This window comes from Mycteria americana, chromosome 4 (genome assembly GCF_035582795.1).
Source record: "Mycteria americana isolate JAX WOST 10 ecotype Jacksonville Zoo and Gardens chromosome 4, USCA_MyAme_1.0, whole genome shotgun sequence".
NCBI classification, from domain to species: domain Eukaryota; kingdom Metazoa; phylum Chordata; class Aves; order Ciconiiformes; family Ciconiidae; genus Mycteria; species Mycteria americana.
Window position 1 is genome coordinate 7,432,442 of NC_134368.1, and position 18,246 is coordinate 7,450,687.

General features: G+C 42.4%; 1 protein-coding gene across 3 annotated transcripts in view; it reads right to left on the minus strand.

Annotated features, from left to right (window-relative positions):
• The window catches only part of KDM3A (lysine demethylase 3A), a 32,512-nt gene extending 30,564 nt beyond the window's left edge, over positions 1-1,948 (minus strand). For 2 of the 3 annotated variants that reach the window (XM_075499530.1, XM_075499528.1), the window contains exons 1-2: positions 1,857-1,948; positions 1,086-1,274 (exon numbers count right to left, since the gene is read on the minus strand). In XM_075499530.1, coding sequence (XP_075355645.1) covers positions 1,086-1,256 — 171 coding nt within the window. In that variant the 5' untranslated portion in view covers positions 1,257-1,274; positions 1,857-1,948. Of the gene's footprint in view, positions 1-126; positions 187-1,085; positions 1,275-1,856 lie in introns of those variants that run through there. The other variant, XM_075499529.1, reaches the window with a different exon arrangement.
• Between the last annotated feature and the right edge of the window lie 16,298 nt (positions 1,949-18,246).

Here is an 18,246-nt window from a genome sequence, read left to right on the forward strand (position 1 = left end):
CCCGCCGGCCAAAGATGGAGAAAGCTCCACCCCTGACGCAGATCCACAACAAGACGCTCGGCCTCTAACAACACGGGACTCTCATAACAAAGTTTACACTTTCGGAAAAGAGCTAGAAACACGTACTATTTCTTCTTGTTTGACATGGAGCAGGTGTTTCGTCAGTTAATCAGAGGTCACAAAGTTCTTCCCGTTAAAAAAAAGGCAAGGAAACAGTTTTAATTGAAAGATGGTACTGTTCTTGCTGTCAAAGAACAGCCTGCCACCAAAGCCCTTGGAGAAACAAGTAAGAGGCCCATGTAACAAGATGCCGTTACTATAATGGAGTTTTGTCCTTAGCGAGTACTTTGTATGCTATAGTAATTGCCCAGACACGGTTGAATAGTTTTACTGACTACAGTTGCCAAATAACCCCTAAGAGCTTCACAGCCAAACTGTGAAAGTCGGTTAACTTCCACGCAAAATACATAGTTCCATTTACAATAACTGATTGCGTGTTTAAAAATCCCGTTGGTAATCATTATTAAGAAGCGGCCACCGTGCAAGAAGGGTCCAAGAAACTTCCAACACCATACATGAATTTGGGACGTCTTTTAAGACGGTAGAAGTACTTGTTCGTTACCAGCTACTTCAAAGAGCAAGAAAGAAAAGTCACCAATCCCATCAACATGGGGGTGTTTTGGTTTCACAACTAACTGCAATCTCTGGAAAAAAAAAAATCGTTTACAACTGACAAGGTCTTAAATTACATTTCGGAAATACGCAGAAATAAAACCTAGGCAAAGTGGGTGCAATAAAAACCTGAAGTTTTCAAAATGCTGGTAGAAGAAAGCACATTTATAATAAGTTTGAGGTAATTTCCGGCATTAGTACAAGCACATTGGGGGCTTTAGCCAGAGGTGCACATGTTTTCAAGCATGTTAAGCAGGCAAGTTGCCCAAGACCTCTCTCCCCCAACAACAGCGTGTGTGTATATATATATGTGTGTGTATACACACACCCCCACGCATGCACGCACACGAAGCTTCCAGGTCACAGGGTAAGCACTCTCGTTTTAGAAGGTCTCTTTGAAAGTTCCCGGTTACCTTCAGGTCTTGTTTGGATATGTCCGTGTGTGAAACTGCTCGGATCTTTCCTGACTTCCAGGGCCATTCCGAGATGCGACTGGTGTCCCATGACCTGTCGTCTTCTTCCGACAGGCTGAGGAATCTCTTCCCCACGAGCAGCGACCAGCTCCCCTCGAGCCTCAGCACCATTTTAACTCATCGGGAGGCCTCCAGGGAGGAAACCGACGGAAGGAAGAGAGAAAAACAAAACAAAACAAAACAACGCGTCGGTCAGCTGGCAGGCCGCGCTCCGAGCCCTGCGGGCGGGCTCGCCCCCCGCCCGCCTTTCCTCACAGGGAGCCGCGGGGGCCAAGGCGGGAGGGAGCAGCGCTGCTTCCTTCTTCCTCTCCCCGTCCTCCCCCCCGCCTCCGCTTCTTTTCGAGCGGCTCAAGCCGAGCCCTCAGACGCCCACAGGATGCTTCTTTGCCCACGGTCCTGTTAATCATTGCCTCAGTGGGGGTGGGTGGAAGGAAATACCAGAAGCTGCTGCAGCGCAGCTCCCAGCTATTTCCACCCCGGCCGGCCGCCACCCTGCCCCCGCGGCCTCTTTGTTCCCTCCCTCCGAGGAGCCGAAGCGGGGAGCGGCAGCTGAAGGGGAGGCAGGGAAGCAAGCGACCGGGCCAAGCTCCTTCCGGACGCCTCTCCGCCTCACGAACACCCCCTCCTACCCGCCCAGACAGCCCTCGAGCCTTGCCCCTGCCCTCACCTGCTTCCCCCCCCGGCCCCTGCCGCCGGTCCCACCCGGCGCACCCCGCGGTCACACGGCGCCCGGGCAGCGGGCTCCGCGAACGCGGCCCTTCCCCTCCGCCCCCGGCAACAGCCGCTGCGGCGAGCGCTACTACTCGGCCCCGCGCTCGCGCGCACACCCCCTCACCCGCGCGCCCGCCCCCCACCCCGGCCCGCGGCCGGCCCCTGCTGCTCCATCCCTCGCTCCCATTGGCTCCCCCGCGCCAGCGGGGCGGGGCTCGCGGCAAGCCTCCCGCTGCGATTGGCCTGGAGGGGCGGTGCCCGCGCTCCTGGCCACGCCTCGAAACCGTTGCTCAGCAGATGGCGACTGAAAAATGAGTATCCTTCCGCAAAGCTTCGAGTGAAGGAGTGCGCCAGCCCGCCCACGTCCACGAAGAACCCAAAGATGGGGCCAAATGGAAAAACAAACATGTTTTAGGCCGCAGCGTGCCTCGAGGCTTGTGTTTCTGCCTCAGGCGAGCTGAGCCTTAAGCTATAAGGGCTGCCTTTAGGAGTCGGCGGAGGGATCTGAGGGAGGCCAGAGGCGTGAAACGCCCGCTTATACGTGCGGTTCGCGGCGTACTCAGATATAGCACAGGGGGAGGGGGCACCTGTGGGGTGCTTCTGCGCAAGCGCACATCGGCAAGGTGCACCTGCGGGGGCGCTGCGGACAGCCTTCTGCGCACGCGCAGATGGGGAAGGGCCTGACACCTGCTCGGGGGCCGCGTCTGCGCTTGCGCACTAGGGGTTCGGCGGTGCCGAGGGACGGGCGGAGGCGAGGCGGAAGCGTCTTACAGGCCACCATCTTGTTTGGCTGCCTTGGAGGCTGAGGGGGACTGGGAACAGCTAGCTCCTGCGTGGGAGGAGAAGTTGCAGAGGAAAAAAATAACATGTGCTAGAGGTTCCTTGGGAGGATGGCAGGCTTTAGAGGAGCTCTAATTGTACCTGAGCTGGGTTATGTAGTTCTATCTACAAACAAATGGCTTCCACCACCTCAGATCCCTTCTTCCTTTCATGCAAGACCTGCATGCTCTTATGAAAGACTATAACCAAGATCCTAACAGAACCAGGTAGTTAAACTGAGAACATGGTAAAGAGCTAGCTGATAGTGTTCTGCAGTGACCTAACAAGATACGTGTACTCATCTTTTACCACAAGACTTTCTTACTAGAGGGTGTGGGAGGAAGAGGACCAAGAAATGAAGAAAGTACCCAAGGCCAAGAAGCTGTTGAGTCATCCAGTTTACTGGAAACTGGTGGTGTTCAGCTTATGCTTTCTCTGGAGTTCCTCCCATCGCAAGAGGTGTCTGAGCTCCAAAAATCCCCATCAAACAGCAGCTGGGACTCTGCTGCAGGCGGGATATTCCTGCCACATTTTGGTCTCGTCCTCCATTTTCTCAAAGAAGCCAGTCCTACCTTTCTGTTAAATGCATTTTTAAAGATTTTCCCACCAATTCGCTTGAGGGCACTCCACTGATCACTTGTCTACTGCTACATTCAAACACATTCACGTGTGAAATCAAAAGGCACAAAAAATTCCTCATGCGCCGTGATGAGGGAGGTACTGTCCTTCACGCCATGGAAATCAGGCAACCCAAATTCCTTGGTAACTTTAAGGCCTCTTCAGTGATTCCTAGCAACAAAATGAAGCTAGAAATATGTAGCATTTTCAGCAGGGAAAACAAACGAACAAAAGTGAATAATAGAAAATTAGTCTAATACATCAGCAACTGCAGGTAGCCTGAAGAAATGCTTGTTAGCAGGCACTGAAAGGAAAAACAGGTATGTTTGCTTCTCAGATTTTAATATTTAATATATAGACCAGACCTACAAAATGGAATTTGTGATAAGAGATTGCATAGAGCAAGCTATATTTGGAACTACCAAATCGCTTGTTTCATTGTAGGTATTAGGCTCTTGTAACAGCAGCTGTGCAAGGTATACATCATAAAATATAGGTGTTGTGTACCCTCCTTATTTAAAGCCCTTCGTTTTTATGCATACACAACACTTGGCCTCAAAGAGTAGCTGATTAATACATGCAGGAAGAGCGACGTTAGGCAATAAAGAAGCAATATTAGTCAATACAATAGATCAAACTGTTGGTAGCACTCCAGTTGCCTAATGGTATTTTTTTTTCTGTTAGCACCAGAATAAAGGAAAGCTTTAAGGAGAGATTTGAAAGACAACAATGGGGGTTTTGTGTATGAGCAGCTCCCACATGCAAAGAATAACAAGAAGATTGATCAAAGGTGTTTTAAAATGTAATAGTTTGGGTAGGTACTGGCCTAGAGGGCCAAGAGTAAGAGAGCAAGCACAGGGTGATAGCTGCAGTGACATAGTCTATGAATAACCTTGAAAATGAACTTACACTTATATAGGAAATGATGCTAGAAGAAGAGTCATATGATCAAAATGCAACGTTCTGAATGTATATAAAGTAAAAGAAACTATCACAGACCAGAAGAGAAAATGGTGAAGCAGGCAGAGTACAAGTTGACAGGAGCCTGGACAAAAATCACACATTCAGGGTGCAACCAAGCTTTCAGTCCTGAAAGAGTAGACATATTCAAAATCCGGGGGGTAGAAGTTGAAGCCAGATAACTTAAGATATTTTTTTTTTTGAGCAAGGAAGATAAGTAGCTACTTACTTCACTTCCATAGGATTCTTCATTCCTTGAAGAAGTTAGATCAGGACCAAACATATTTTTTAAATTATCTAGCTTCTTTAAAAGTTATAAATTTGGGGTAACCAGTGAAGTCCTGGATCAAAAAGTCAAAAATACAAAATTTTAAATTGTGACTATAAACATATCTGAATTTGTTGCATAGTTTTAGAATACATTTCCCAGGATTTTAACCATACAATACAGAAAAATAAATCCTTGTGTTTTTCTTACCTGATTATTTTATCAGCACTCAGAATAGTCTCCACAAAAACTACTGTCTACTAGAAAAATTTTGTGTATGTCTGCCCGCCCTCACTCACACAGTGTGTCAACAGAAATAGCAAAATATTCAGAAATAACTTTCAAACAAACACTGTGATAATGGCACAGATGCAACTATCTCACTCTGGATTATGTACATCTCTCAAGAACAAAATGCCATTCGAAGTACCTGCAGAACAAACTAGTGCTGTAAATATGCAGAACTTATTAAACTACAAAGCAGCAGATTTCAACCTGTTCTTCTGCCTGCAAGAAGTCTTGAACATAATTTTTTACAGCCGCCTCTACCAACTGGGTTGAACTGCTAATAGGTAAGCCTTTAGCTCCTATTTGAGAAAGGAGTAGTCTCAGCAAACAGGTGCTCTTTAAACAATAACTTCAGAACACACTTGAATAAATTCTTCCTTTCAGCCACCATTAGGTAACAGTACTTTTCTCTTGTACACGGTATCACTAGGAAAAAAATGTAAGAGGCTTTGGGTGAAGAGAAATTTGAGTTTAACAATATATGCGGTAAAACTCAGTAGCCAGTTTTATAACTGTCAATGCCTAAAAAATTCCACATTCAGGCATTTAAGCCTACTTCTCCACATATAAAATCTGGATGTGCTATTCAAATATTTGTACTTTAAAATTGGTCTCCTGCTATCTAGAAGTATTTGATATCACCAATCACAGACACTTTGCAAGGAAGAGACATTTTATTCAGAGTAGGGCTGGTAACTAACATTAACTGTCATGGCATTGTGGTCTTGGAAGATGTTTTCTGTGCAGTTTTTCAGGGCTCTCGTCCTGCATTTGCCAGATAAGCCCACAAGTTTGTATGCAGTTACAACAAATGATGGTTGACACAAGATCTTATGGATACCATTTTTTAAAATCTCTATACTGTAGCAACATTTAAAGGTCTTCATTCTCAACTGAAGCCCCTCTGGAGGCTGTACAAGCACAGAAAAAGAATATAAATTGCTTTATCTTCTAGTGATTAATGATGAAGGTGTAAGGATGTGTAATTAAAGTTGAAAGTGCTTATGGTCAGACTACAATACCAGCCATACCAACTAGAAACAGGGCTTTGGAAGCTACCTAACAGTTTCATTTCTCCAGTATGTCTTGAGATATGGTGCTAAAGAATGAGTGATAACAGACTACCAGAAGCTTTGTTATTCACTAGCACCCAAATTGATGTAGTTAATTACTCCTTAAGTAGCTAAAGTAGATCGGTTACTACTATTCATTCTAGCTCCAGTTATAGCATGAAAAGATAAAAACCTGTATAAGCTCTTTTCTCAGTTACAGTCATGCTACCTCAGCAGACCTCACATGGATCAGCTTTGCAAGACTAGCAAGACTAGTTCTGTCTTTTTTCCATGCTTATCTCTTTACCATAAGTTAAAATAAAATAATTTGTCTTACATTAGTTAATATTGTCTCCTTCTCTAAAGCTAAGGGAAGCATGTATTTTGACACAAAGTACACTATAATGCTATGCAGTTAAGTTTACTTGCTGAAGTAAAAATTCCATAAGAAATGCTGAACTTACTCTTTTCTACCACCATACATACTCCACAGTGGGACTAATTTGCTTTTCTTTTGCTAGCTATGAGTTAGTAGGACTTAGATTTGCTATCACAACTGTAGAAACAGGAAATTGTGAAAGGACTTTTAGGATAATAAATCAGGATTGACTATTAAATTTTAATTCACTAGTAATTTAACATTTAATGATTTAATTATTTAATTGGATGTTAAGTATTGTCTGGGGATTGGGATTGGATATTAAATTTTTCAGATTAATTCTAAAGTTGAACAGGTATTTATAGATAGAGCAATGCAATAACCTTTAAAGAATAACCACAAACAAACATTAGACATAAAGTGTGGTTATTAATTACCTGCTTAATTTGTTTTTCCTTGGCTGCTCCAGATGAAGAAGGTCTGTTTTGGAAGAAAAAAGCCCTTTTCCCTATAGGAGTTAATTATTGAAAGGGTTCAGGGTATCATTCTTTAATAAAAGAATGCAAATCAATATTATCTTGATGGATATAGCTGAATCAAGTCTTAGAGACTGCCAGAACAGCAGGAATGTCTTAGTGATATTACTACCTACATACAAAAAGAAACACTGAAAGTTAGGTAAAGGTAGGCAGTGAACTTTACGCAACATTATTTAATGAACTGAGGAAAATTGTTCTTTATTAATTAGCTTTACCTCCGAAAGCCTCACAACAAACTGAAAGCATGTCATGTTATTCATATTCTGCTACTTAATAATGGCCAGGCTCTTTCATCATTGAAATAACATAACTTGGATTTGGCAAAGACCAGTTAGCCTTTACACCATTCCCTGCCAGTGCCAGAGAGGTTCTTGAAGTTTATTACAAGTGCTTCCTGCTGTCTCTTTTAGTTTTAAACATATCTGTCTTGTGATTGACCTTCTTCCCTTGGGAGTAAAGTTACACCTTTCTCTGGTAGATCAAACAAGAAATTTTGGCAACTCAGGCTCCTGGGCATGTGTAGCAAGGTGTCAGGTCAGTGAATCCTAGACTAGGTGATAGAAATTTTACTAATATTGAACTTTTCTAGGATCATTTGGACAAAATTCACAGTGCTGCTTTTGTTTTTTCAAAACCACGTGTATTCTGTTGACAGTATGTGGAACGCTTTCAATCTCGGTAATTTAATGTAGTTCTTGACAAAATAGTGAACACAGGGAGAAGCAGCGATTGTAGTAAGTTATGAATATGTGCAATTTGGACAAGAACTTTGGTTGTTCTTGAATGTATATTTACTTAAAAAGAGGCTCAGCCTTTTGACTTGGATGTGAAGGAAGCGCTTGAGAGTGATCTTGATGGGTAGGCTGTATGTGCTTGAGTCTTACCCGATGCACCACAAATCCTTCCACTCCCCGCAGAGAACGCTGGCTTTCTTGACTCTAGTTCTTTCGTCCTGACGCTTACCAACTCTCCCTGGAACTGGAGCAATGGGTATTTAGCAGAGAACATTGTACGTTTACCTGCTAGTGTGGTAATTCTGATTCCAGTAGGAAAATACAGTATCTTTTCATGTCCAGGGCCAACTGAGAAATGCGTCTTTTTTTTTTTTAAATTCTGCATGTTTCACTGATACAATGTTAACAAAGCTAAAGTAATGCTATTAGCTTCAGTATCGCTGAAGCTAAAGAAAAAAAAAATAAAGTGAAAGGTTAAGATCCCAGATATTGGTGAATATAGAATTGGGAATTTTTAAAAATTGTGTCTTGCTAAACGTGACCTAGTTGGTATAGCACAGAACTGGGAGCCAGATCTGGAATCTAACACTAAGTGTGTCATTAGGCAGATAATTTAATTCACCTCATTTCTCTCTAAGATGGGAATAACAATAATAATTCTTATGAATTGCTTTGTATTGTGCACCTGAAAGATGAGGAGTATTAGAGCTACTAATTAAACATTATTTTAATCCTCAAATTGCCTTTTCCTTTTAAACTTTAATAAGTGTTTACGCTCCCTAATGCCAGGGAGGAAAAAAGCATGATTGTGAAGCAGCTGCTAAGAATTTTTCCCAGAAGATATTTAATGTTAAATTGGGATTGAGTCATCTGTTTCAGATAAAGGGACAAAGCAAGAAATAATAGATAAGCAAGAGTAGAGGTTTTGAGTAAAATATCTTCAAAGCAAAATCAAAGCAGCTGACACACCTGTGCCTTCAAACTGGTTCCCACCTTCCCTGTACTCTCAGTCCAGAAGTTGGAAATGGACATTGTGATTTCTCTGCAGCTTAATTAGCGAGAGCAAATGCAACAGTATCACTTAAAAAATAGGTACAGTGCTAAGTTACAGATTGTTACTGGTGCTCTTTCAGTCTGGGCTCTCCTGCCATGTGCTGAGGCCTCTTCCCCTGCACTGCCAGCCAGCCCGGCGGAGCGGAGCACTGGACAGTTGTAATGCCACTGGGACAGCGGCTGAATTCCAAGCTGAAGCCTGCAGTGCAGCGGGGCATTGATACTGGCACTGGTAATTATGATATGCCTCACTGTATTTATCACTGTAAAGCACTTAGTAATTTCCTACTGCTCTCTGTAAAGCTCCCCAAGTCAACTACATGTCAGTGAAACTTAATAGTGTCTTTTCCCTAACCATCTCTCTTCATAGTTGTCAGAGACTAATGGCTGTTCTCCAAACCCTAGACTTTGGCAGTAGAGGTTTGTGCCTAAAATTAAAACAGTAGTTCTAAAGCAAATTCCTGACTCCAGTGAAACCACGAATGTCATCCACTGATTTTTTTAAGAGATCATATGTCAACCTTGTCTTCTCATAAGAGGAAGATTGCAATCTGTCTTGTCTCTCATCTCTTCTAAAAAGCATAAGAAGGCAAAATTGAACTTTTCTTGCTTCCCAATATCTAATGCCCTAAATAGCATAATTACCTAACTGCAGTTGTCCAAAAAATGGAAATTACATTTTCCAGTTTCCTTTGCAGAGGAACTTGTGCTGCAGCATAGGTTTCCAGTGCTGCTTCTTACTCTTATTTCCCGTGCACAAATGATCACAGAATAAAATTTACAGCTGCAGTTTTCTAATGAGAATATAAGAGACATAGCCAAGTTACTCCAGGCTGTCTCTGTTGTCCAACAAACTTGGACACATAAACAATGAGGAGTAGCTTAAAACCTGTATGCCTACCTTGATTTGTTTCAAAAGCAAGTAGAAAAATATTTTAGGTGATTGAAACAATTGCCAAAACTGAAAGGGATTTTATAAATGCGATGTTGGAAAAAAAATTCAGCAGATCATTGGAGGACTTTGAATTTTAGAAGGCATGATTGTATGTCAGGTGTTAGTTTCCTTGACTCACACCACTGAGATGATTAGCATTACGCTTCTGGTTGCAGCAGAGGTAGGATGTGTCTCACTTTGTATAACATGTAGGTCACAAACTGCCAATACAAAAAATAAGCATTTAATGAACTTTGTCCACCAGCAGGCATCTCGTTGTCTAGGCTTTCTCTGCAGGGAACGAACAGAAGCATCTCCAGAAGGAGATTCATATTAAAATAGGTGTCTAGAATAAGTGGGACAAATTATTCCTCAGAGATGTCTGATCTTCCTCATTTGCTGTAGAGATCCCTGATTATTGACTTACGTTCCACCCTTTCTTTTAGAGTAAATGCTGAACTAGATACAAACGTAAGGTGGGATGATGTCTGTGCTACTCTTTGGTTTACACATTGTTGCCCAAATTAGGTAGGCACTGAATTTTTTTTTTTTCTTTTTCAAAAGCTGCTGGGAATGAATGTTAGTATGAGGCACTAATGAGCTAATAAGCAGTACAGTGTATGTTCAGGGTTCACAGGTTTCCAGTGGTACAAATGACCTTATGAACATTAGAAGAATAATGTCTCAAGACAGGAATCGCAAGAATTGGTTGTGGCCATAAAGAATCTTTTAAAGAGGAGGAAGAATGAAAGCTTTATTCTTAAAGTTCATTATTTTATTGGAGTGCTTGAAACACTTCTGTTGTTTGTACATTAATGCAAAATAATCATTTATGAACACAGGCTATAAAAGACACCAGATAAGTTATGAATGGTTTAGAATGCTTACATTTGACTATTCCATAGCACAGTGTGTTAGACACGCTACAGTGCAAAGGAAAGAATGATCCCTTTTCTGGGTTTACCATCATAAACTATATGCTTGCTCCCCAAATACGTTTTGTGTAGACTCTTTCAAAGTTAGCAAAAAGTGAGTAGTGAAAATGGAGGCTTGACTAGCAATAGAAATGTTGCCTTATAAGCAGACTGTTAGCAGGAGAAAACAGGATGTGCTGTAATTGTTAGGGCTTTATGAGCAGGTCATATCGACCAATGGCTTAAGAAATGCTGTATTAGAGCATGCATCTAGGGGTATTGCTACTGGTTCACTGTGTGGAACTGGCATTATTACACAACCTCTTTGCACTTACATTTTCCTCTCTGGGATTAACAAATATTTACCCACTTTTAAAAAGCACCTTCTGTTCTTCAGAGAAGTGCTAAATAAATATAGAGTAGTATTATCATCATCATCAGGTAATCCTGTTAATCTAACATGCACGCTATGGGTATGTTGAATATGCTCCATGCCACTTGATCATTGTAGTTAGATTAACAAAGGGTATTACAGGGATTAACTCTTAAGTAATGGCTGCAGCTGCCCACCATGTGTGTTTACTGTAGCCCAAAACCAGGGTTTGAAATCCTCTTGCCTATAGTGAATAGAAGGAATGCACTTGACTTCTGCAGAACCAGTTTTCCATTCAAGAGAACGATGTCTTGACCTAGTCGTTACCAGTAAGAGGTTTGTAATACAACCTGTTGCACGGCGCTCTGATAGCTGCTGTGCTGCTGGCACCAGGGAAGACAACTTCAGTGCTAAGACAGCTTCAGGTCTCTGCCTGCCACACCAGTTCTGCAGAGCTGTTGTATGGTTAAAACCACCTCATGTCCCACTACACTGTAACAGCTGCAGCTCACAAAGTCATGTCTAGACTACTTTATAAAATATTAGCTGGAGACAAGGCCCTCCCCAGTGTAATGCAACTTCAAAGCTTGCTCTGCTTTGAGCTAGAGGTTGGACCGGATGACCTCCACAGGCTACTTGCAACCTAAATTACTCAGTTATTCTACAAAGTCAGGTGTGGCCTCAGTGGCATGGAGCTCAGCATGAATTGAGAATCACCCCCTGGATACTGAGGACATACTTGTGTAGCTGTCTCAGAGTAAACTCTGTGTTGCTACAGCAACACCTTTATCAGTGCCCTAACTGGTTGCAGGGTAGTTCTGGGAAGACCGTGTGATTCGCTGGCGTGCTTCTCATGAGATATAGATATACCTTCACAATCCTGCTGTTGGCAGTGCTATTCACTGGCTTTATTTTGTCCATTTCATTTCAGTGGTACTTGGAGAATCTCTGAGCTGTAATATACGTTGGAAGTATTTTCAACAGAGGATGGCTGAAATGGGGTCTGAGGGAGAAGAGAGTACAGAAGACACTCCATCACCTGCATACATGGCAATTAAGAGTCTTTTATTGGAGCATGGAGGGAGAGGGAGGGAGAACATGTGCTCACAAATGCTTCTCTTAGCTCGAGAGGTTGGAACTTGCAGTTTTCCAGGTGGAGACTTGATATGGAAAATGGAGAGCAAGCACAAAGGCTTCTTTTTTTTTTTTTTAGAAGTTGGCTGTTGTCTTTTTTTCTCCTCATTACCTTTATAGAGTAGTTTGTGGTATTGAAGTATAGACTCCTAGGAGTCCATATTTCCATTTCCAGCTGTAGCGTTTTCAAACCTTGTGCTAAGCAGGCAGACTGGGTCACTATTTGTGGGGAAAACTATTGCCGCTTTCCTTGGTCAGACATGCATCGTTCAGAAACATGTTAGAATATTATCACTTCTCAGTCCCAAATGTAGGGAGTGCTCTATACGCTATTCCTGCACCACTCACTCTGACCTTTGTAAGTTGTAAGCAGATACTAGCCAAGAAACTGTTATCTGGTCTCATTAATAGTGGCATTAAAGTGAGATACTGTAAGTCTTCAAAAGGGAGCAACATTTATAGAGATGGGATCCTCTATAAATAGCCTATAGAAGGTAACTTGAAAACTCTTATCACAGTGGGTGTATTTTTCCTTTATCTTTTTTCTGAAGCCTCTAAGTTGTTTGTTTGGATCCTGCTTTTTTTCTGTTTCAGTTTTGGAGCTTAGCCGTTTTTGTCTCTGGGAAGGCAATTAATTCTTGTTCTTACTGCCACATAATGAGAGAGAGAAGCAGGATGATACTGCAAGTTTTTCATATACCCTGACTGCAGAGAAAAAATTTAGCTATATAACTTGTCCATATAAAGAGGCATATTTTCCCTGACATCCTTTTTACTTTTTCCAGAGTTAAATAGAACTGGACCTAGCTTAGTGTGGTGGAATTTCATGTTCGTGAGTATTCATGGTATGAGAGTCAGTGTCTTTAATATGCCCTGTGCTTTGACACTCAGCATTTCTCTTTGCATTTATAACTGAGGAGAAAGCAGTTATAAAGCAGTGGGTGGTTTACACACCTTGAGAGGAACAGAACAGGACATATACGGGAGAGGCAGGTGTATTGTGGCATATGGGAGGAGGAGGAAAGCCCTGGAAGAAGTATGGGAAAACCCCTGGAGAAATGAGTGCACTCACAGTGAGGTTGCTGCTCACCTGCAAGTACTTCTGAGCAGCTCCTATGGGAAGGCATCTTTGCCCGGTGTGCCAGTGCAGCTAGTTTCCTTCTGCCTCCCTCGGGGCTCTGCATGAAATTGAAATCTGTAGTTGCCACATCCTGGTTTGGGCTGGGATTTAAATTGATCCTGAAGGTCAATAGCAGCTTTTTATTAAAACCTACTGTGAAGTAGCATTTATAGAGTTACTAAAGCATGTTTTTTCAAAGCCACGGTAGTCTAGTAATTGCTTAGTAATTTCACCTATGTACAGGATACAGCTAAACAGAGCAGTGCCTGCGATACCAAATTGGTTGGTTAAAGGCAATTCAGCAAGGGATGGCAAAGAAGCCCACTTTGCTTTCCTCTCTTATTGCCTTCAATTTTTTTATTACATCAGTCTGTGAAGACAGCCTGTCTCTAGAAACTGCTAAGACCAGCCTGCAGCAGTCCTTTAGCTTTCCCCTAACATAATTAGTGCTGTCCATAGCCTCCCCCACATTCCTTCTCTGTTTCCTTGAAGGAAGCCTTCTCTCTTCTGCTCATCAGAGAGGCCCCTTTCACTCATTATTTACAGCTCCTTGTTATCTTTAGCATTCCCATCTGCATGGCGCCTGAGTGAAACCTCAAGGCCCTGCACTGACTGTATTTCACTCAGCATCCCTCTTTAGCAAATGTCCTGTTCACACTAGCACTTAATTACCTTCCTCTTTTCTTTCTGTGTCTGCTTTAAGGGCAAGAACATGGTCAAGTCATCCTTCAGTACATTTACTGTTGTATTGTAGTCATCGTTAAACACTCTACAGTAATAAAATTCAAAAAAGCTCATCTTTCCAGTGCAGGAATATAAGAACTGATACACTGGATCAGACCAAAGTTCTGTGCATCTTAGTATCTCCTCCCTGGTGGTAGCTGCTAATTAGGGCCCAGAGAGGCACACACCAGCAAATTTAAAGAGTAACCCTCCCCTGGTCTTGACTCAGTATGCATTGTCCACAGCAGTTTGCCCAGGAAGTGGCCCTTTCCTTTTCCTTTTTCAGAATGATTAAACGTCCTGTTTTAAAGCTAGAATAGGCTTGGTCTTGCTGCTGGTTTCCAGTCTTGGGAGTATGCCTTACTATTAGAAGTCACTCTTGCAGTTCTTCTTTTAGAAGTTTCCTTAACAGAGGGAACATCTCTGTCATGCTTGCCTTCTCACTCCAGCAGACATTCAGAGAGCTAGTGTTAATGAAGAAGAAAAGCCTCAAGAGGAAGATGGTGAGGATCTGAATGTGCTATGGGGAAATCCCAAGCTGACATTCTCCCAGCATCCAACCAAGATGTCTGAGCAGCATGTCTTCCTCTTTGTCTGCAGTCTTTATCAAATATGTGAGTAGGTTCTTGTTTGGCAGGGACAGGGGGAGAAGCGCTTCATAAAAATAAGGGAGTTGTATGTCACATCCCTAAGAGGATGCAGTGTCTCTTCTTACCTGCTGTACCAGGAGGCTGTACAATTTGGTCCAGAAGATCTCTCTTCCAACAGTCTGTTTTCTGATCACCATTTTTTTTGCTTGTACATGATTTTTTCATTGAACTGCTTCCTTTCTTTTTACATTTCTGTTGTAAGCTGTCCATAGCAGGGTGTCTAGAACATAAAGAGTGACAGGCAGATCATTCGGAGACATGGAATATATCTGATGGTTGTGCAGGACTAGGCTGAGGTGGAAAGATGGTAGCCAGTAACAAGGGACAAGAAGACTAATCTGCATGTCAGAAGTACTGTAATAATAGTGGTAATTTATTAATGTCTTTATTGGCATTTGAGGCTGAAAAAGTAAGTTCCAGTCTAAGATACAGTCCTTTTTTCATCAATTTATAAAATGCTGTAATCCAAGCATTTCTTTGTTCTGAAATAGTAGAATGGAAAACATGCTGAATTGGGATAATTTCCTATGGAGCTGGAGGGTCTGCAGATGCCTCACAGCCACTAATGAATTAATCTAAGACACATGGATTTATGCTAAGGCAGAAGCATCTTGTAACATGTAAGTTACAGAAGGGAATATGGGAAGCAAAGAACAAACTTCTCAGAAGACACTTTTGATGCACAACTTTAGGTATTCAGAGCTTAATATTTGGAGATGTTGAGTACCACTGACTGATCTTTGTGCTGTAGAGTTTCGTGTTAGAATATTTGGTACCATGCTATCCCATTTTGGTTACCCAAAGCCAAATAATACATTCAAGCATGCTGATCTGCATGTTTTCCCCAAGCTCTTTTAGTGAGTCACTGAGAATTAAGAGCGCTCAGCAGTCACAGTTCCCAGCTCAAATGCCAGACCACACCACTTTTGAGTCAAAATAGGCATTTGTTAATCTCTCTTTGCTAATGGCCATAGCTCTAAAGCAAGTAATTGAATAATAAAGATGGAAATGGCAGCCAGGAAATGCTGACTGTCTCCACATGCTTTAACAATACTCCCCATAGAGTAGGATTAACCTTTTTGTATCTAGTCCATATCTGTTAGTAAAGCTGTAGTTTTAGAAATGGTCATTTTTCATTACTGTATTCAGGAGCTGCATTCTTCTTGGATTTTTGCTCTAAATGTCCACGTTGTCTTTTTAGGTTTTTGTTAATTTGTTTTTTCTTTTGCTTCCCAAGTAGAAGTCATGAGTTAAATTCAAGAGGTCACCCGTTCTCTTCCAGTGGGTGGAAGACCAAACATTTCTCTTCCAAGAGGCTGAGCATATGTATATATATGTGTGTATGTACGTGTGTGTTGCAGAATGTCTATTTCTTGATCAAACTATCTTTCTTCTCCTGATACTTTTGAGGTACTGTAACAATACTATAGAATATATGTGTGCACTGTTGCACATGTATTTTATTTACTTTTATTATTTTACATGTATTAATTTATTTTTATTATTTATTATTTTGTTTTATTATTAATTATTTTTATTATTTATTTATTATTTATTTTTATTATTTTACATTTTGTTATTTTGTTTTCTCCATGTGAACTTCAGCACCTAAACATCACCACAGGTTTCCTGTCTGATATTTTTCTCTATAGCTGGGGACATGTCATAGCTAGGTTGTCTTCTTCTCAAGCTTTTCTGAAGTGCCTCTGATGTACGTTTGATCCGTTGGAGGACATGTCTTCTTGGTAAGAGTTGTCCCTCTTCCTGACCTTTTCTGGGTTTGGTAACAGAGTGCCCTGTGCATATATATCAGTCACTCTTCTTGTTCTAAGAAGTGGAGCTTGGCAGTTGTTGTTCAACTGTGAGGCTGACATCCCCTCTCTCTGGGGCCAAAGAGGAATGAGTCTGATTATGGTAGAGCTGTTGGGGGGGTCTGACTTTTCTACAGCTGTGAACTGCTCAGGAAAAGCAGTTGCTAGGAGAAGACTGTATAGTATTTAGGGCAAGGGAGGTGGCTTTGCCTTCTTTAACAAAGCTGGTTTATTTTGTTGTTTGGGGAACAGATATCAAACCATCTAATAGTGCAATCTGCGTAGGATTTTTCACTGCCTGACCTTCTTCCACTGCTAAAGCTGTTCCAAAATGTTCCACTAGCATCGGGTGGCCTCTCTGCTGAGCTGGCTGTGTAAATTAATTCGTATCTGTCCTTACAGCTTTAACTCTTCTTGTGTCTCTCCGTTATTTCTTTATAGACTGGGTCAGGCCGTTTAATAGCAAAGGAAAGGGTTTCTTAAAGCAAAGCCTCTTTCCAGGATGCTTCGCATGTTGTCTATGGAGCTTATGGTCACAGGGCTGTATGACTGTTATCCGAAGACACAGCCCATGGAGAGTAGGTAGGGGGCATTGTCACCCTTCCACTGATGACTCAGTAGAGCTGAATTTCTCCCCTTCATCCTCTGTTTACCAGACAGCTATTTAAGTAAAGCTCCCTGCATTCCCATTGACAGGCTCGTTAGGTTTTCCATCACCAGACCTACCTTGTTAACTATCTGTGTACATTTGAGGCTTAAGATCAGTCAACGATCTTCAGGTGGTGATTGTGTCAGTTGTGTACAAAGCAGCAGCACAAGAGAGGTCCATGTCCTGTTTACCCCTGTCAGAGAGAGCTTCCAAGCAAAAGAAAAAATCTTCAAGCCTTTCTGATGGTTGCTGCCCAGAAAAGAGAGCTGCAGGTCAGCAGTGATGGTGACTAGCAGGAGCTACAGGCAACATGGTGAGCTGGAAGAGGCTGGAAGGAGCCAAGAGGGCATGAGGCTGAGTTTTATGTTTTGGGCACTAAAATGTTTTCCTGAAGCTTTGGGTGATGTCCTCTGTCTTATCTCTCTTTATGATCCAGTATCTTCTCCTGTTGGTCCATTTTTCTATGCTTGAAATACAGAACTTGTCATTTAGTCCTTGCTGTGTATGCTGTGGTGATTACACAAATATTTGTGCAGAGACATCTGTGCCTTATACTTGATAATATCACATCATTAACTGTAATAATGTTGTGGAGTGTCTGCCAACACACAGTCTAAAATCTCACACTAAGTAATCCTGATACATGGAAAATCTTTGATAACAGATTTCCAAGTACTTATTTGGCTATGATACACAGGCAAGACAGCCACAGACAGGATGACTCACTGCCTTAGAGTTTGGGCTAGGTGGCCTAATGGCTTCTTTTGGAGAGAAGGCAGTTCTTCCAGAGAGCTATCTTGTCTGGAGAAGGCGGCTAATTTTACACTTGCTTATTGCAACAGGCCACCTAGTCCTGTCTTTGTGGTGCTTGTATAGCAGTCAACATGCTGGCTGTAGCGATGCTGCCACTGTAGGCCCTTGCAGTCCCCGAGGCAGGAATGTTTGGTGGTGGCTCTGTACCTCCAGCTGTGGTTCACAGCTTGTCTGTAACCAGAAAATACCGCTGTTTGTAGCAGAAGTGCTGCTGTAACCCAGGGAGGTGGGTGAGGAGGGAACAGCTTGTTACAGGGCCCGGCGTGAGGTGGAAGTTCCCTCTGGTGGAGGAACGGACCCACTACAGAGAGAGGAGCAATGCGGCGATGGAGGCACTGGGCTCTCTTTGAGTCTTCCTCTAGAAGATAATTTTTAGAGGTGCTCAACTTTAACTACATGTATGTCTATACCTGCAGATTTAGCTGAAGACGATGGCTGCTATTGTTTTTCTGGGGACCAGGTCCAGAGAGCCTACATAATAAAAGATGATCCCATTATGGAGGACTTTGAGCTGAGCAGAAGAAGGATGTTAGGTAAGGGCTGGATATTGCGTGATGCT